The sequence below is a fragment of the Dama dama genome, chromosome 8 (assembly GCF_033118175.1).
Source record: "Dama dama isolate Ldn47 chromosome 8, ASM3311817v1, whole genome shotgun sequence".
Lineage (NCBI taxonomy): Eukaryota > Metazoa > Chordata > Mammalia > Artiodactyla > Cervidae > Dama > Dama dama.
In genome coordinates this window covers 54,065,699-54,086,774 of record NC_083688.1, presented here as the reverse complement: position 1 = coordinate 54,086,774, position 21,076 = coordinate 54,065,699, and the positions used below count along the sequence as shown (strand labels likewise).

The 21,076-nt window shown below is 39.5% G+C and overlaps 1 protein-coding gene across 4 annotated transcripts in view; it reads right to left on the bottom strand.

Annotated features, from left to right (window-relative positions):
* STAT4 (signal transducer and activator of transcription 4) overlaps positions 1-19,028 on the bottom strand; it is a 98,977-nt gene extending 79,949 nt beyond the window's left edge. For 2 of the 4 annotated variants that reach the window (XM_061149122.1, XM_061149119.1), the window contains exons 1-3: positions 18,929-19,028; positions 16,157-16,285; positions 14,733-14,877 (exon numbers count right to left, since the gene is read on the bottom strand). In XM_061149122.1, the coding sequence (XP_061005105.1) occupies positions 14,733-14,877; positions 16,157-16,284 (273 nt within the window). In that variant the 5' untranslated portion in view covers position 16,285; positions 18,929-19,028. The remainder of the gene's footprint in view (positions 1-14,732; positions 14,878-16,156; positions 16,286-18,928) is intronic. The other 2 variants (XM_061149118.1, XM_061149121.1) reach the window with 1 other exon arrangement.
* Positions 19,029-21,076: the final 2,048 nt, after the last annotated feature.

Sequence of the window (21,076 nt, the reverse complement as noted above, 5' to 3'; positions counted from 1 at the left end):
TGGCTGTGACTTCATGCTCTTTCTCTTTCTCCAGCTCCTGTCTATCTCCAAAGAGATCCCTTTGGAATAGCCAAGTCCCGTGTGGAAGGAACTTGGGTCCCTGAATTGTAATGAAAATGAAAGCCACCCACTTATCTATAGATGAACCAATACCTAACTGTTATGTGCATGATAAATAAAATCCTACTGTCTGATAGCTTAATAAAGTAACTAGTATTATTCTCATTAATATATCAGTTTACACTCATGTCAACAGTGGGTGTAGTAAAAACAACAACTCTATAAGTGATTTTGATGCATAGTGTTAAAACCCACCATTTAACAGAATAATCATAAATATGAATGAAAATTTAATAACAGATATGTGTACTTTGGGGCTTCCCTGGTGGCTCAGTGGTAAAGAATCTGCCTGCAAAGCAGGAGACGTGGGATCCATCCCTGAGTTGGGAATATCTCCTGGAGAAGGAAACGGCAACCCACTCCAGTATTCTTGCCTAGGAAACCCCATGGACAGCAGAGTCTGGCAGGCTACAGTCCATGGGGTCACAAAAAGAGTCAGACACAACTTAGTCACTAAACAACATGTGCACTTCACTTGTTATATTGTTGAAAAATAGGAAAAAGTAGTAAATATCCAAATAATAGGTGAATATAAATAATGCTGAAAAAGAATATTTAATGGCATGGAATGCTATTCCATGGTTGGTTGATTGGATGATTCTTTAACTGTATTAAGCTTCCCAGGTGGCGCTAGTGGTAAAGAACCCGCCTGCCAAAGCAGTAGATGCAGGTTTGATCCTTGGATCAGGGAGATCCCCTGGAGAAGGACATGGCATCCCTCCAGTATTCTTGCCTGGAGAATCCTCATGGATAGAGGAGCCTGGCGGGCTGCAGTCCACAGGGTCTCAGTTGGAGCAACTTAGCATGCACACACGCATGCAAGCTTAGAAAGGATATAAAACAATACCAATTTTTTTTTTAAGTTAAAAGATATATTTGAGTAGAATCATTGGTAGGAAATACACTATAATATACTATTTTATAATACTATCATGTTAACAGAGGTTATCAGTTAAAGATGGGATTACAGATGATTCTTTTTTCCTTATTATTTATCTATGTTTTCTAAAGTTTCATTATTGGATGTGTATCCAATACACAAATATTTTTGTGATAAAAAATAAAGTTCTTTAAAAATCAGTAGTTATAATATTGAACTACATCAGCATAAAGATATAACCTACAGGAACTCAGAGATAAACCACCTATAAGGCTCTGAATGTGTGTTGTTTGAGGCTTAATAACTCAGGAAAGTTGGCTGCCTTTGAGAGGAGACCTGAAGCTAAAGTGTTCACATGCTTATTAAAAGGGCTTTTATAGAGCAGATTACCAACAAGTGCATGTTTATTAGTTGATTTGCAAGGTTGGAGTTTAGGACCAATATGTAGAGCTAAAAAGAGTTAAAAATATGGGAAATTAATAGACCCCTCAATACAGTTTGTTTTCTAATTCATGGAGAACTATTTTTAAAAAATAAAAATCAGATATTCTTCCATTCAATAAGTTCTTTCATTCACTGACAAGTGAACAATGGGAAAACGGGTTTAATTTATAGCAAAATGACAAAAGAAGGCATTTTCTCATAACCATGTTGGTACTGGAAAGCTACAAAGTGTGTTCATGCAGTAGCCTTCCCTAGAGATTTTAAATAACAGGAAATAGATTGAAGTGGTTGAGCTGTGGTTTTAAAAACCAAAGGGTGGGACACCCTTGGTAATCTTTTTTTTGCCCTTTGGCTTCTTGCTTATAGATGAGAATATAGGAGGGGGAGAATGAATAATGTTCGATACCAATACAGCACTTTAAGATGATAATTATAGAACTTAAAATGACAAGCAAAAGACAGATGTGAGGTTTTAAATTTCATTGTACTTGTAGAGATGCAATGGAGTGAAAACTGCAAACTAGATGCCCAGTTCTAGAAGGCTGGGTAAAGTAAGGTACATCCATAAGACAGGAAAGACCTACAGAAGAACACTGAAAAACATTGCCAGGAGAAATGAAAGATTTAACCATATGGATGTTTTAGGTGACTGCCAGAAGTTTGGGGGTAGTGGAAGAGTGAGGAAGTTGCAATTATGTACAGCAAGATTGACTATAGTTAATACTGTATCAGATAATGTAAATACACTGAGAGTAGATTTCAGGTGCTCTTATCACACACACAAGTGATAACTGAGATAATACTAATAAGTTTGACTGCAGTAATCTTTTCATTATGTACATGTATATCAAATCATCATACTGGGCATATTAAATACATATTCATATAAGAATAAAAACTCTAGACTGTGGTTTTGTATCCTTTCCTCAAAGGTTTCTCAGCTTTTGCTGCTTCTGGTCCCATCCAGTCCAAATTCTCTCACATGTACAACACACTCTAAAAAACACATGTTCCCAAACCCAATCCCCTTCATCTTTAGAAACTGGTGATTTCAGCAAGAAAGTTTTATTATCAAAGTTGAGTTTATGGACGCTAAACTGCAGTCACAATGATGCCATGACATTTGCTCCTTTTATTTAGGATACTGATTGTAGCAGGAGAGAGTCACGGTTTCAACATCGACTACACTGCTGATTAAATGAGGTGCTGAGCCCCTACTATGTGCTGGGCTTGTGTCAAACTCTGGGAATGCAGAGATGAACATGCCAAGAAGCTCACAGCCTTGTGGAGAAAACCAGGTAAGCATGCAGACACATTAGTTCCAGTTACTTCCCATTAACTTTCTGCTGTACTCCACTAGAATTTAACAAACTCATCTTGTCATCCCACTTTCTGCCCCAAACCTAATCATTATGCATCAACATCATACAGTAACCCAAACTAAAACTCTCAATCATCTCTCATTTCTTGCTCTGCCCTCTCACACATTTCATATCTATCCACTCATTGATACATTCTTTTACCAAATTATCTCACGACTCCAGCACATTTTTTTCACCCTTGTCATTGCCCAGCTCAACATCCCTTGAACTACTGCAATAATGTCTGGACAGGTCTCTGTGCCTAAATGTTCACCTCTGGCCTCTACGCTCCACACTGTTGCCATGAAGCCTCTGTCTGTCTATCATCTCCATCTCTTTTTCTGGGAAGACTATTTATTGTTCAGAGAAAGATACAGAAGAGTCCAGAGGAGGAGAAATACTGAGTTGATGATATACTGAACTACAGAGGACCAATGAGATATTAATTTTTCCCAAAAGAAATCTGGACAGAAATGAGGTAAGTTATGAAAACCTGGTAAGTAGAAAAGGCAGTTGGCTGTTTTTGTTTTTAGTTTGATATGGCACTGTTTATTTTCTCATTTCCACATCTTGCAACTGAGACAGAGATGACAGATTAAAGGACAGAAAACAGGCAGGTTCTTGACTCCCCAGGCACACAGGACGGTCTTCGTGTCTCTGGTGAGCGTGGTTCTTGGCTACCGGAACCGTGTTAGCGCCTCGCTGTGTCCTCAGCGCACAGGGGGTGACGTCATTACGTTCTTGACCAAGGTAGCCAATCACAGGATTATGGTAATGAGCGCAGCAACCAAGTACCAAATATTTGGCTCTATACCCTGATTTCTTTTTTAAAGGCAGTAGTGTGAGAGATGGAGAAGGAAGTGGCACCCCACTCCAGTGTCCTTGCCTGGAGAAGTCCTGGGACGGGGGAGCCTGGCGGGCTGCCGTCTATGGGGTCGCACAGAGTCGGACACGACTCAAGTGGCTTAGCAGCAGCAGCAGCGTGAGAGATAGGTGTCAACTGAGCAAACCTTCTGTTCCCCAGGTCACTTCTGGAGAAATCAGTAAGAGAAGCCCAGAGGGGAACTGGTGCCTTGGTGAGAAAATAGCTTCTTTCCCAAACAATGAACTTTTCATTGACAACTCACAATTGATACCTTTAAAGTTATTTGGATCAATTAAAGGCAATTATTCAATGCCTATGAACTAAGAACTTCCCAGCTGGTGCTAGTGGTAAAGAACCTACCTGCCAATACAGGAGACGTAAGAGACACAGGTTCTATCCCTGGAGCAGGAAATGGTAACCCACTTCAGTATTATTGCCTAGAGAAACTGCATGGACAGAGGAGCCTGGTGGGCTACAGTCCACAGGATCACAGAGTCAGACATGACTGAATTGGCTTAACACATAGGCACTATGAACTAAATCTAATTATATACTAATTTTAGATAGCAACTTGATCATCATTCACTCAGATCACAGTTTTAAAGCTAAAATAAAATGGTTTCTTACAAACTTGGATTATACTGACTAATTTGTTTATAAGTGGATTGTTTATTTTTGCTCCAATTTTTATGCTTTTACTAAACTTGTACAAAAATGTTTAAAGCAGCAAACACCAAGGTAACAAACAAGTCTTATAAATTACCTTGGTTTTGACTAAGTATCTCTTTGGACAGTTTCCAGGTCACAATGAATTTGGAACAGTTTAACCAAGCTTTCCTATAAGTCTTCATCTCCTTGAGATGGGGATAACTAAAAAAAGAAACTAATGAAAAAAAAACAACAACTGCTAGCAGAATGATACAATTATCCCACTTTTAAGATGAACATCTGCTCAGCTTTTTCTTCAGTCACCATGATGCCATCGGCAAAAGGAACCCATGGATAGTAAACATCAGCTTATGACACTTAAGATTTTCATATCCTCTTCCCCAACTGGCATCTGTGTCTCTTCACCCACGTTCTCAATGGTGATATTAGTCATCATACTAGGGGCTATAGAAATCTATTTAATTATATTCTTGGGGGTGACTGCTCTCTCTGGGGTTCGGCAGCTCCTCTAAAAGCTTCTGTTACAGTCTGTCAGGCTGACAGATTCAGGCCTTATCTTTATGTCTGGACTTTCCATGACAGCTCTTGGATAAATTTCATGAGCTTCATGTTTAGTTTTGGGACTTCTCTGGCAGTCCAGTGGTTGGAACTTCGCTTTCCATTGCACACAGGTGCGAGTTTGGTTCCTGGATGAGGAGCTAAGCTCCCACATGCCTTGGGACTCAAAAAGCCAAGAAACACTTAAAAAAAAAAAAAAAACCCAGAAACAATATTGTAACAAATTCAATAAAGATTTTAAAAGTTGGTCTACATTAAAAATCACTAACAAAAAAAAGAATAGTTTTTTTTTCTTTTCCTTGGGAACACTATAGCTAGGCTTTGTATTAGGGGAAATAAAGCTTATCCAATCTCTAAATTTAGATGATTTGAGGAGAGGGAGAATAGGAGCTGGAATGAGGAAAGAAAAAGCTTTAAGTCTTAGGAAATTCTCCAAAATTATTTTGCTTACAGCAGATAAGGGATGGGTCTTTCTGGAGAGAAAGATTGCTCTATATATGTTTTCAAAAAAACCTACATTCATGTTCCACTTGGCTCAAAAACCTTTGATAGCTCCCCATTGCCAAAGTCCAAACTGCTTCAGTTCAGTTCAGTTCAGTTGCTCAGTCATGTCTGACTCTTTTCAACCCCATGAACCACAGCACGCCAGGCCTCCCTGTCCACCACCAACTCCTGGAGCCTACCCAAACTCATGTCCATTGAGTCAGTGATGCCATCCAACCATCTCATCCTCTGTTGTCCCCTTCTCCTACTGCCCTCAATCTTTCCCAGCATCAGGCTCTTTTCAAATGAATCAGCTCTTCGCATCAGGTGGTCAAAGTACTGGAGATTCAGTTCAGCATCAGCCCTTCCAATGAATATTCAGGACTAATTTCCTTTAGGATGGACTGGTTGGATCTCCTTGCAGTCCAAAGGACTCTCAAGAGTCTTCTCCAACACCACAGTTCAAAAGCATCAATTCTCCGGCGCTCAGCTTTCTTTACAGTTCAACTCTCACATCCATACATGACGACCACTGGAAAAACCATAGCCTTGACTAGATGGACCTCATACAAGGTCCCTGTTAATGCTTGAAGTGCCAAGCATGTTTGAGGGATGGGGATTCATTCCCCTGTTGCATTCCTGCTCCTGCTTTTCCCTCTGTACATGATTCCCTTCCCTCCCTTCTTCTTGTCAGAGTTCTGAATCGTCCTCTTAGAACCAGCTCAATTGTTCCCAACTCTATTGTGACTGTAAGAAATCCAAATCATCATTTGGAACTTAAAGACATATGGACTATAAACAAATGATTATTTCATAAGAGGGAAAGAACAAATCATCACAGACACATGATACACTGTGAGGGAAGACTTAATAAGGAGGGAGAGCAATCCTGGCAGGCTTGGGTAAGATACAGGCTTGGAGGAATATGCAAAAAATGATCCATGAATGACGTCTCAGGTGGGTGGGATCTTGAGTTGATCACCTGGGATTTCCAGTTTAGTGTGATGTGCATGAGCATTGTGATGTACACTACCCACCTTCTGTTGCTGTCCTAGATTATGCAGCAAACAAAATCCTGACCCCTAACTCACACTTCATCTTAGATGGCATGACTTGCAGGTCTCTTAGCCTTTGAAATGTGAGCATTGTGATACTGGCATCTCAGAAGGAAAATAGGGATGTGAGGATTTGGGAAAATAACTGTGTCATGAAAATGACAAACTGGCTGCTGCCCATGTGTAGAAAATACCCTGAAGGACTGAAGCTTTCATTTGGCTCCTTCAGAGTTAACACCGACTGGCTACACCAGGCTCTGTTCAGGTTGGAGGCTGAAGTCACCTCGTCACCTCTCTTGTATGTGGTGTACATAGGGGAAGGAAGAGGAGTGAACTAAGAAAGCAGCATGAGTTAGAGGAGACCATCTGGTAGATTCAGAGCCACTCAATAGTTTAAAAAAAAAAAAAACTTTTTTCTCCATCATATTGCAAAAATGTGCTTCTAATCTTCTACCTTGTCATGTCAAAAATCTCACTTTGCTTGATACTCAGAACCAACAGTAGGATTTTTACAGACTGGACCAGAAGGAACCACAGTTTACCCAACTTTAGAGGACCTTTCAACCCCAAAATGTATTTTTGTTCAGGCAAATCCAAACACCTCTGACAAAGAGGCCACAAGAGTGTAGAGAATAGAACATGTTAGGTGTGGTTTGCACTTGCTTGTGCCCCCTCACACATAGAATCTAAAACTCTCACTAACAGACTCATTACCCTGGTGGGTGAAAAATGTTCTGTAGGTGATGGGACTACAAACCACAGAGTTAATCACCAAAACCCTGAACTCAGCCTTCTAATGGAGATTTGTTTTTTTTTTTTTTAAATCAGACAAGTTTGCTATTGTCTGTTTCCTCTTACTTCCTGATACTAATTTGTGACGGACAGCCTTTGAGGCTCCTATAAGTTAAAAACAAAACATAGGAGGTGTGAATTTTTTAGACTGTAAACTTCATGACTTCTTCCAATTGTATTCCTAGTGCTTAAGATGTAACTGATAATATAATAAGAACTTGTCTAATATTTGTTGACCAGATAATGAGATTGGCTACGTGATATTTATAAAATACTCAGTACAAAGTGACAAAGTATGAAAATGGAAAGATAGAGTCATTTGCCTATTGGCAAACAGTAACAAAAAGAAAGCCACACAATAAAATTTCAAAATGCAAATATAACAAACGGGTCAAAGAGGATATTTTAAGTTAATTTTTTTAAGTTGAATTCACCAATACTATTTTGTACTTATGCTCCTCACAACATAGTAACAAATACACAAAGCAAAAACTTCTAGAAGTTAAAGAGTTGATAAACCCCAATAATAGAAAAAGACTGACTCAGTATACCGCTTTCAAAAATCAACGGAATTTTCTAACAGGTTGCCCTGATTCTTTCTTGACTAACTACAGTTCATTTAAAAATCAGAGTAAGCTTTGAAAAACAGAAATCAGTTCATGTCACACCTCTGCCCAAACCTCTCAATGGCTCCTCATCACACTCAGAATAAGACTCAGAATCTTGACCAGGGCCCATAAGATTCTATACAAGGCAGCCCAGGCTCACGCCTTTGATCTCACCAGTTTTTTATTTCATATTTTAGATACATCCTTGTAAAAACTATAGTTTGGCTTAGAACTGCTAAGTTTGATTCACATAGTGAATGTTTTTTTCTGATATATTATTGCACATTTTCAACCTTTCATGTACTCTATTTTTACTTTTTTGCAGTGAAACTTTTGAAATTTTAACATGTGTGCTTACCATCTGTTTCTGATTTCTTTTAGTAATTTCTTCTGTGAGCATACCGTTGTAGATTTTGTATAGTATTAAACAAAACTTTTAATTTTGCATAATAATTGAGCTGGGTATAGAATTCTAAGTTTCTGGATATTAAGATATTACACTCTTATCTCACTTGATACTGTTTTAAACTTGGCTTTCAGTTTTTCTCATTTCTAAGTAGGTAATATATCTGGGCTCTCTTGCTACTTTCAGGATCTTTTCTTTTTCTCTGGTGTCCTACACTTTTTTTTTATTTACCATGCTTGGGCCTGTATTTCTAGAGTTTAAGGATATATGATGGGCTTCCCAGGTGGTGCTAGTAGCAAAGAACTTGCTTGCCTATGCAGGAGACATAAGAGACTCGAGTTCGATCATTGGCTTGGGAAGATTCCCCTGAAGGAAGGCATGGCAACCCACTCCAGTATTCTTGCTTGGAGAGTCCCGTGGACAAAGGAGCCTAGCAGGCTACAGCTCAAAGTGTCACAAAGAGTCAGGCATCACTGAAGTTACTTACCACGCATGCACATGGATAAATGACAGGATGCATGACAGCCACAAGTTCAGGTCCTACACACAGTTCTGTTTCATAGTTTAAAATTTTTTTGGTTCTCTGTGTATGTGTGTGCTCTTTGCTTCAGTCATGTCTGACTCTTTGCGACCCTATGGATTGTAGCCCACTGGGCTCCTCTGTCCATGGGATTTTCCAGGCAAGAATACTGGAGTGGGTTGTTGTGCCCTCCTCCAGAGGATCTTCCTGCTTCTCCGGCAGTGCAGGCAGATTATTTACCATTGAGCCACTGGGGAAGCCCTTTTGGTTCTATAACTTGCCTTAATTTGTGATAAATTTATCTATGCATTTAAAGTCTGTTACATTTTATCTATCATTTTTATGTATTTTTAGTGAGATCATTTTTAAGTTTAGCTAGCTAGAAACAGAAGTCAAAACTGGACTAATGAAACATTTAGATTAGATATGAACAAGAGCACTCCATATTAAAGTATATAGACCATTTCTCTCACTCAAAAACGTATAGTGTTAAATTCATGTATAAGGAAAAAAAGGCTGGAAATTAAGTATTTGAATAAAGAAGTTAGACAAAGAATAAACTAAACTGAAGACATTAGATGGATATAGCACCAGATTGGTACATGATATATGTCCACTGGGCTTCCCAGTGGCTCAGTGGTAAAGAATCTGCCTGCCAATGCAAGAGACACAAGAGACAAAGGAGATGCGGGTTCAATCCCTGGGTCAGGAATATCCCCTGGAGGAGGAAATGGCAACCTACTCCAATATTCTTGCCTGGGAAATCCCATGGACAGAGGAGTCTGGAGGGCTACAGTCCATGGGGTCGAAAAGAGTCACTGGACGTGACTTAGCAACTACGCATACATGCAGGCCTGTGTCCATTACAAGTATGGACAAGAATACCAGAATTCTTACTCTACTGGGAGAGTGTAAACTTGTATAACTATTTTTGGAAAGCAATTTTGGCATCATCTAGTACAATTAAAGATATACATAACCCAAGATTCATTGTTTCACTCCCAGGTCTATGTCTCAGAGAACTGCATGCACCAAGGGGTACGCACAAGAATATTCAGACCACAGTGTCTGAAATGGCAAAGAAATACTGGAAATAACCCAAGTGAACATCAACATTAAAACAAATAGACTATGACATAGTCACACAATGGAATACTGTGTAGCAATGAAAATGAATGAACCACTGCTGTGTACATCAACACGGGTGAATCTCAGGAATTATGCTACATGAAGAAAAGTCATGAAGAATAAATATGTGATCCTATTTATGTGAATAGGATAAAAAATGTGATCCTATTTGCGTGGCATTTGGTAACTTGCAAACCTATATATCATCTAAAGATGCCAATATATGATAAACTGTAATGAAAAAGAAAGAGACTGATAAATGCAAAATTTAGATTAGTGATTACTGTGAATGGGGAGAGAGCAGAGAGGAATTGGCGGTGGGGAAACAGGAGGCTACAAAGATACTGACAGCAACTGAGTATAAAATGTCAATAGTAGCCTGCTCTACTATCTATCATACGGAATGAGAGAGAGAGTGATGTTAGGAATGATGTTTATCAAATATTAATATGGTTATATCTTAGCAGTAGATTTTGTATTATTTCATATTTTATTTGCATATTTTATATTGCCTCAATTTTTAAAATTACGGATATGCACCATTTTAATTATTTTAAAGTCATTTTATCTGAGGAAAAGAGACAGTAAAAGGTTGCTGGAGGCTAAATATTTGTGACTCCCCAATGCATATGCTGTAACCCTACCCCCTAAAGTGATGGCATTAGGAGGTAGAGCCTCTGATAAATGATTAGATCGCAAGGGCAGAGCTCCTTGAATGGGATTAGCATTCTTTTAAGAGAGAACCTAGAGAGCCTCCTTGTGAGGTTACAATAAAGCTGAGTCAGACACTGAACACGCCAGCACCCTGATCTTGGGCTTCCTGTCCAGAACTGTGAAAAATAAATGTCTTTTATATAAAATTTACTCAGTCAGTTGTATTTTGTTATAACATCCAGAACAGACTAAGACCCAGACAGGAAGATGAATAAACAAAAGAGATTTTCAATTGAAAATCAAAGATCCAGTAATCAAACTCCAAGGTGCTAAAAATATGTTAAAAACTCAATGCACAAAAACCTGCACATAAATATTAATATGAGTTTTGTTTATAATTCCTCAACACATATAAACACACTGTAGTACCTTCATAAAAAGGAATTATCATGCAGCGATTTAAAAAAAGCTACCAAGCTACAAAAAGCCACAGAGGAAACTTAAAACATATTAATAAGTGAGGAAAGTCAATCTGAAAAGTCTACATACTCTATGATTTCAACTATATGACATTTTGAAAAAGGTGGAACTATACAGTAAAAAGATTAGTGATTGCTGGGAGCTGGGGCATGGGGAGGGAAGGATGAATAAATTGGTGGAGCAGAGGAAATTTTTAGGGCAGTGAAACTGAAATAGCGGATCCAATACATCATGCACTTGCCAAAACCTACAGAATTGTATACCACAGAGAGTAAATGCTAATGCAATCTTGGACTTTAGTAACAATGTACTATAATAGGTTCATCAACTGAAACAAAGTACAAAAAATTGCCAGATAATAAGAGAAATTAGGGAGAGGCAGGTGGAGAGGGAGCATATACAGAATTCTACTTTCTATTCAATTTTCCTTAAACCTAAAACTGCTCTAAAAAATAAATTCTATTAGTTTAAAAAATAAGCCCCAGGAACAGAGTGAAGCGTTCTTGAAATATCTGGCCCAGATATTTATTTTTAGCAAATCCTAACGCAGTCCTTACTACATGTTCTACAATTTTTTAATGCTCCTAACATCCTTGTGGGGTCAATACCACTGTGATTCCACTCATACTACTGAGGAAACTAAGGCCAGAGAACATGATCATTTTGCCCTGGCCCACACAGCAAGCAAGTCATAGAACCAGGATTCAACCCAATATAGACCTACCTCCTGACCTTGATCTGAGGCTGCCTCCCCTTAAAAGGACTAAGGTAACCTGGACATCAGTGTTCACTGCTTCCAACTCAGAGATTGCCTTGACTCTTGGCTCAGTGGTTTTGTTTAATCTGTCTTTTATAACAAGCCATTCCAAGTTTTTATCAGAAGTAGGTGGGATATAAATAGTAAATTAAAATATTGAAACTGGAGACCTCAGTTGCTCTGACAACCACTAAAATAAATTTACCTTACACCTGCTTAGTTCCCCTGGGACCATGTTGTTTGATCTTTTATGCTATAAAAGTTAAAATAGATTGCATTTAAAATCCCATAGGATGAAAATGTTCAAACCAGATAAACATGGTGTTAATATTCTTTCAGCAGGAGGTTTTTGTTTTGTTTTTTTTTTTTTTACTTCATTTTGAGGGAGGGGATCTTGCTTTACCAAAAAGATTTGTCTTCATTGGTGATGTTCTTTATCACTATTTTCTACTGTTTTGAATTAATACAAATATCAATAAGTATAGTTAATAAGTCAAAGGAAGAGCAAGTGGTTTTGTCCATTCAAAATATCCTAACCAATCAAACTGTTTTTGGAGCTTCTAGTTTTTAGTAGTTTCTAGTTTGTTTCTAGTACCACACTGGGTACCGGAGGGAAGAGGTAGGTCACAAAAGGAGCTCAGATTTTTACTTTCAAAGAGCTTGTGACCTTCTTGGGTACATCCCCCACAGATGAGAGGCTGGTTATCTTACGGCACATGCTCCATGGGGAATGAGAAAGCAGGGTGAAGCAGAGGTGAAGGCTCCCTTGCTGCCCTGGGGCCTTCACAGGTCCTCTAGGAATGACTGGGAGCTGGACCACAGGAAGAGAGATGCCAGAGCATTCCTGGCCACCAGATTGTCACGGACAAAGGCTCAGAGTCATTCAAGAGTGGGCTTGCTGTGCTCAGGAACAAGGAGTAGATCTATGGTTTCTAGGGCAGGAATGTGGAGGAGCTTGGGGCAGTTTATTGAAAAGGTCAATAGAGACAAGATGCTGCAAGGTCTGTGACATAAGCAGAGACATTTGTGCTTGAGCTGAAATGTGACTGGGAATTACTGCGGGTTCTTGGGCTCCCTCACAATCATATCCCCACTCAGAAAAATGATGGGTTGGACACTTACTCTTGAATAACACTAAGAAGATCCTGCTGTTTTCTCTATCAACAATAAGGCCCATTTTTGAAAGCCTATTTTTTTTTTGCCAGAATAAAAGCTCCAGTTTTTCTTATAATCCCAATAATTATCCTCATTTACATGAAAAGATATAAGAATTTACAAAAATTAAGTGACTTGCCCAAGGTCAAATTTTGAAAATCAGAATTTCCAAAGACCACGAATCACCCATTTTATCCATCTATGTCCCTCTGGCAAAGACCAAGGGTCAGCAAACTTTCCTATAAAGGGCCAGATAAGTGTGCTTAATACGGACACACACACATATACACATGCACACATTTTTAATTTAGGCTGTGGGTCCATGCAGTCTTTGTCACAACTACTCAACTATGCCACTGCAGTGCAAAGGCAGCCAGAGTCAATACATAACTAATTAAGTAAGCTACATTCCACTAAAATATAGAAATTTGAATTTCCTGTAATTTTCATGTCACAAACTTATTTATTTTACTTTTACTCTTTTTTAAACACTCTAAAATGCAAAAACCATTCTTAGTCATGGACCACACAAGAACAGGCAACAGCTACATTTGACTTGTGGGTACCAGTATGCCAAACCTCTGTTTTAGGTCCATCGATTAGAACAATAGCAAATGAAGCCAAGATTAAATGTCTTATCTCTGGAAGAGATAGTTTGCTTTACACTGTGAAAAACTCTGTTCTGCTGGCAACAAGTTCATTTCCTGCCCCAGCCAAGTCTCTTGCAAATTTGTAGGGGATTACAAAGGCAAAGATAACAGTAAAATGACAATGAAAAAAAAATCCAATCCTAACAATAAAACACTAACAATTTAAAAAACAGCAATCCAAACAACAATAAAAACTTAATATCTATTTCCCTCTCACAGATGTTAGTAATATCAAGAACATTTCTATTATAGTCTAGGAAAAGTCTTCTAAAAATGCATTCATTGTAAGTTTGAGGTTCTAAAGATGTATCACTAAGAAATGGTACATGTATATTTTATGTTCTCTAATACATTGTATAGGCATTTTGTAAATAATAGAGCAGTTCATGTTTAAAGTTTGCTTCATTAGGCTCTCTGTGTTTAGGTCAATAATAGCCGGCTCTTAATTCTTTAGATCCCTGTTTCACTTATTCATTCATCTGTTTAATCAATGACTATTACACATCTACCATATGTCCAGCTTTGTGGTGGTCACTGGGAATTCAAAACTGAATGTTAAAGTCCTTGCCTTAAGTAACCCACAAATTGAGGGAGAAGAAATGCAGAAGTAACACTAATGTAGAAAAACACTAAATGCTACAGCACAGAAGAGTTGCAGGTGTTATGGAAACACCTTGGTGAACTTTTGGAATGGGAAGCTACAGGACACCAAAGAATGCTTTCAAAGGTGAAGTTTGAACCAAATCTGGAAGAAGACATACGATCATAATGCCTCCACCTATGAATGAGAACAATACCAACTCTGATTTGTTACATATGAGACAAATGCAAGAAAGGTTCAGAGAGACAGCTGTGAAACAAGCATCTTTCAGATCCCCATCCCAGACTCTCATCGATTTGATCATAACTAGTAAACAGTCACATGCAAATCATACCCTCCCCTTTGTGGGCATCTTAAGATTCAAAAGTTGGTGAAAAACAAACGTTGGGTAATGAAATAAAATTGAGCACAAAATGTAAAGTCGTAAGAGAATTCAGCTTTTTCCCTTTTAAATCTGATATGGAAATACAATAAGACTACATTTTTTTAAACTGAATTTAAGACTTATAAAGAAAAATATTTTTAAAAAGTAGAATGCGTTCTCACCTGAAGGACTTTCCTAATTCTTTTCAGATTGTGTATTAAAAGTAAGTTTTTCTCTTTGGAAACACGGCCTAACTGTTCATCCAATTGTATTAACAAGTTTTGAAGAAGAATTGTTGCCATGGTTTCATTGTTAGATGCTGCCTCCCTAAAAAACAAAAATGTTATTACACAGCGGGAAATAGCTTATAAAAATGCCTACTTTTTACCATAATCATTTTAAAGTGATAAATATATCCCACAGTGATAAGCATTTAATGGTTTTTAAAAATTAAATTGTATACATATGACAGTATATTCAACATCACTAATCATTAAGGAAATGCAAATCAAACCAGGAGATATCACTTCACACCTATTTGGATGGTTATTATCGAAAACACAGGTTTTGGTAAGGATGTGAAACTGGAACCTCCTTGTATATAGCCAATGGCAGTGGAAAACTGTGCAGCCAGTATAGAAAACAGTATGGAGATTCCTCAAATTATAAACATAAAATTACATAGAACTCCACTTCTGGGTAGATACTCAAAAGAACTGAAGCAGGGACTTGAGTAGATAATTTGTACAACATTTAAATCAGCTTTATTCACAATAGCTGAAAGAAGAAATCACTCAAATGTTCATTGAAGGGTGAATATAGAAATGTAGTATATGCATACAACAAAATATTATTCAACCTTAATAAGGAAGGAAATTCTGATACATGCTATATGAATGAACCTTGAAAGAATATGCTAAGTAAAATGTTGGTCACAAAATAACTAATTTGATGTGACTACACTTATATGAAGTACCTAGACTAGTTAAATTCAGAGACAGAAAACAGTGGTTGCCAGGGGCTGGGGTGGAAAGAATGAGGGGTTAATATTTAATGAGTATACAGTTTTAGTTCAAGTTTAAGATGAAAAAGTTCTGGAGATGGATGGTGGTGACGGAGGCACAACAATGTGAATATGCTTAAGGCCACTAAGCCGAACACCTAACAAATGTGAAAATGGTAAATTTTATGTTATGCATTTTTATCACAATAAAAATTTTAAGAAGACAAAGCAAAAAAAATTAATTGTACAAGGTGAATAGAGCTTCCAAAAATGTTTGTAAAACATATTAAGAAAAAAAATGTTTATTTTATTGAGTCTATGATGGAGAACTGATATAAACAATATACTTACTTCTTGGTTTTTTAATACTTAGAAAATCACTGGGGGTTGGCTCATAAAAAATGAAGCACTAGAACTACAAAGTTTTAATCTACAATGGATGAAACCAGAAAGGACAATGATTATTCTCCCTTAAGGAAGCTTTCCAAAGCCTCAAAGAAAGTTCTTTACCTGAAAAGAATGTATCTACTGAGTTAAAAGCTGACTATAGAGTAAGTCCATATGTAAGTCCTCTAGGGAAAATACAATAACGTTTGATCCTACCAGTCCTGATTTTCAATCCACTGGGCCAGCAGATGCCGAATTTCCATAGGAAAGTTGTCATCATAGAATTGATCAACTTGCTCCAAAAATTTTATTTCTAACTGTTGGACTTGATTCCACTGAGACATGCTATAAAGAAGAGGAAACAATAGAATTTAAAAATAATGTTAATTAACAACTATGGTACATGTTTTCTTTTTTTTGGACTTCGGACAAAGACAATGTTATCCATTAAATAACTGGAGAAAAAATTTATTTTATAGTCACTCAATTAAAGAAAACAGAAACAAGAAAATATTTTCAATCCAAAGATAATGCAGTTCTGAGCTTTTTCCTAAGGCATTCCTAAGGAAGGAAAAAGGATTCTTTCTCTACCCCAAGCCATGCCTTTCTTTGTTCTAAAAGAAACATCTGATCCACCTTCTCTAGAAAGCTTTCATTCCCCCTCAAAACCCCTCACATCTGTCTACAACAGATGTGTATTCTCAACAATCTCCTTCCCTATTCTGTGCTCCCTTCTCACTATTAGACTTAGAGCAACTTGAAGGCAAACAACAAACTAAACTATATCTGCTAAGATCCCTCTTAAAGGCTTTATATGTGCTGTAGCGTTAGCCGCTCAGTCTTTCTGACTCTTTGTGACTCCACAGACTGCAGACCACCAGGCTCCTCTGTTCATGGAATTCTCCATGAACAAGAATGCTGGAGTATGTTGCCATTCCCTTCTTCAGGGGATCTTCCCAAACCAGGAACTGAACCTGGGTCTCCCGCATTTCAGGTGGATTCTTCACCATCTGAGCCACCAGGGACACCTGATGTGAGAACTACCCAACAAAAGCTTATTTTACATAAAATTGCCCAATCCCTTTTTATTTCAGATTTGTCTGGCTTCTAAGAGTCAGTCATATTCCTAGACTTCTAGTCTCAGTCTTACCTACATGAAGAGTTTCACGTGGGCTTTTTTTCAGTTCAAAATACCTCTGAACAAATAAATATTTTTATTTCTCTCTGGAATGATCAACTATTGCTGGGAAAAGCTTTTGAAGTCTACTTTTAACCAGTCTCTGATGTGTATCTGACAGTGGTTAAACCCTTAACATACTGAAGAAGAAACCACTTGTTACGTAGTTGGCAATGTGTCATAAAACAAAAGTATGTGTTTCCCCAACATAACCCCATTCTGTCCAGTTTAGAAGCTTTAGATGTATTTCTTAACTCAAGGAAATGAATATGACCTCTCTCCTTGAAATTACAGTATTTTACTTTTCCCAAAGTCAAATTTTTTATAGTTTTGTCACTAATTCTAGATCAAACAAAAAAAAAAAACCTTTTATGTAATCAATCACAATGGTGTTTCAACTCACCCTGTTGAAGATTTCCTTTTGCTTACAGATTTTTTGCTTAAGATTTTTTGCTTAAGATTACAGATCCTTTTGCTTAAGATTTCCTTTCGCTTACAGAACATTATGATGATAAATTTCTCAGGTTTCAAAGGGAACCTTTGTATTTAAAAAAGATTAATGCCAATGTTTTGCTAAAATAAAGCGACTGGAAAAAAATTTTCACTTTCCTATCACTTTATATTTACACATATAATCCTAGGGGAAAGTGCTCAGTAAGTACTCATTAATAGAAGAATGAGTGGATCTCTGGATGCTGTAAATAGCACAGGTGGCTAGCATTATTCTAGCTTTAAAATGGAAAAATAAAAATCTGAGGGACATATAGGCAAAATGACTCTTGCCCAAGACACGCAGCTCTTAAGGAACAACCTGAGGTCTCCTGACACCACACATGGTTGTCTTTCCTGATGCTGGGTGTACACATATTCCTCTCAAAATTGCAACATTTGTTCCCATGCTACTATCCCCATGGCTCTGCTCTATCAGTTTATTCTAGGGAATGACAAAAAAGAACAGGTGCTGAGAATAGCATTACAATTGTAACTGCCACTATTGTTCAATCTCTGCTATGATCTGGGTGAAAATCTATTTTCTAACTAAGAATTAAGTGGACTGAACCCATCCTAAAGTTAGATCACTCCTAGGATCTGAGTCCACCCTCCAGAGAGCTGAACTCAAGGCTGAACGGGGGAAAGACAGGTTTATAGTCTCAGGACACGCTTTTCTGTTGCAGCTTCTAGTAATGCCTTTAAAGGACCTAAAAACACCTTCTCTCTCTGAGGGCTAAATCACCCATCCCAAGAAAACTACCGAGCATTTCTTTTGAAGACCGAGTGCCTGCCTAGTCTCTTTGAATGCCTGGCCCTAGAAGAAGCCTGATAAACGGGCGTTTTGTCCCACCGCCTGGGAGCTAACGCTGCCGCTTTGGGGTTCTGTGAAAAGGGGGCGACCTGCCCTAAAACATCACTGCTCTTATCAAAGCCTCAGTCACTAGCTACCTCAGTTGCGGGCTTCTGGCTGAAACCCAGGCAAGCAATCTAACGCCAGGCATGAGAGTTAAGAGCAGCTGGCTAAGAAAGCGAAGCGGGGGACCACCCCCGCTGCAGCTCCCGCGGTCTCAGCCACCCAGGTTCACGGTTTCCCGGGCAGAGTGCGGGGGTCTCGCCGCGGAAAGACCCGCGCCACCGCGCACCTTTGAATCATGGAGTCTACCGCTTGTTTCTAAGACTACTCTTCCTCAGCTAGGGTGCCGGGAAGTGGCTGTCAACACAGCACGCGCGCGGCAAAAGCTTGGCAGCGTCCTGCAGAACCGCGTCCTGTCCCGCCCTCCTCCAGAGAAGCCACGCCAAGGTGCGGTCTGCCTCCTTACCTTGGCTCCCTCTGCCCGCGTCCACGGTCGGAATCGCCCTGCGCGGCGCCCCAGGACCTAGCCGCTGACGCCTCCGTCAGAGGGGATTTGCATTTCTCCCCCCACTTGAGGCTTTCCTGTGCGTCAGTGTTAGAACCTCCGGTACTTTACTTGGGTCGTTCCCACCCACTGTCTATTCTAGAAACGCTAAAGAGCAGAAACAGGTTGGAGCCGCCACGCGGGGCGCCGGCTCCTCGTCCCCATCAGTCACTCCAGCCGCTCCCCGTGGCCCGAGGCTGTCAGGGCCGCACGCTTCTTTTTCTTCGGGTTTCCCCAGACTGAGAGCCCCTGCTCTCTTTTGTGCCGCGGTTGGTCGCTCAGTCGTGTCCGACTCTTTGCGACTCCATCCATGGACTGTAGCCCGCCAGGAGGATTCTCCAGGCAAGAATCCTGGAGTGGGTTGCCATGCCTTCTTCCAGGGGATCGTCCCAACCCAGGGATCGGACCCAGGCCTCCAGCATTGCCAGCAGATTCTTTACCAACTGAACCATCAGGGAAGCCCGCAGACTTCCTTGCACCGACCTAAATTCCAGGCTTCCCGGCTTCTTCCCTACAGTCTCCACTCACCACGGTGGGAGCCAGCCCCAGGGATGAAAGGGGTGGGTCGCCAGGATGAAAACAGCCAATGGAAGACTTCACTGTGTGCGGATCCTAACAGGGTCTGCTCACCAGCAGGAGGACAACCTCACCTAGCGGCTGGGGCCAGCTCCTGCGCAGGTGGACACCTGCCCTTACCAGCCCAGAATCATCCTCCCCTACCCAGTGGCGACGCCTGGTTGCCAGGGGGATGTGCTTCTCCCTTGGTGAGGTGGACTGGTTCTAGAACCCCAGAGCTGGAGGGAGCCTTGGCCTCTTCTGGTTCTGACTCCTCTTTCCTATCTGAAGAGATGGGGGGCCCAGAGAGGTGATCCGAATTACTCATTGATTTACCTGCGAAGACTGGCTAAGAACCTGGGGGGTTCAACTGTCTCCTTAGTGCTGTTTTCTTTTCATCTCTGAGCCAGATGTTAACATCCACTGAGTCCTACTAAAGTTCAGGAAAATAAAGACAAAAACAAAACAAAACAAAAACGGAAGATAGACTGAAGGAGGTAGAAAGAACAACTCAATCTGTTCATGCACATGTCTAGAGAGATCTGCCAAGGTCAAAAGCCTTGCTTCATAACATGGTGCTAACTAGCATCACAGAGGATTCTTCTCCTCTTTCAGGAGATATCATGTGATTAAATTTACCACCCTTCTCCCTCACTTACAAAGAACAAGTCAATCAACCCCAAAGTCAGACATCTAAATTCAAAGTCATCATTTAAATTAATTTGTCAGGTAGAGCTGGTCCTGGCTGCTTGCTCGCTGGGCGGTTTCCAGGAGCTTATGCTGCTCTGTCCCCACCTGAAGAAAGGGCCTCATCTCGGCTGTTCCAGCAGCCCTGGGGCAAAGCCTGGTTTTCTTCTGGGGACACAGACACTGCCTACAGGAAAAAGTCCCAATTCTTGGCACTCAAAGTTCTGTTCAACTTGGTCCTAACCTCTTCTGGAAACTTCTCTCCCCCACCCTCCTGGCCCACCCCAAGAGCCCATGATCTGATGTAGATCAGTCTCCTCTGTTCTCTAGATTATCCTCTCATATTTTAGTACTGATGCTCCCTTCAGCTGCAGTTTCTTCCCCAACTTGTCTACTCACTGAAATCCTCTCTTTCTCACTGACGATTTCACTGATGACTCCAACCCTGTAAGCAACTTTTCCCTGCTCTGAATTCTGATCATGTCCAAACTAATGCTGTCTAAGAGAAATAAAATGCAAGCCACATATGTTCACTTTGCTAGTAGCCACATTAAAAAAGGGAAAAGCAGCAATTAAATTACTTTTAATACTTAAATAACCCAATACATATAGAATATTAACATTTCAGCATATAATCAGTATAAAAAGTTATTAATGAGAGACAGCATTCCATAAATGAAAGACCCTTCTATATAGCACAGGGAACTGTATTTAATATCATATATATGTATATTATATACATAACTGATTCACTTTGCTGTGTACCAGGAACTAACACAACATTGTAAATCCACTGTACTTCAATTTTTAAAACTTAAAAAAAAAAGA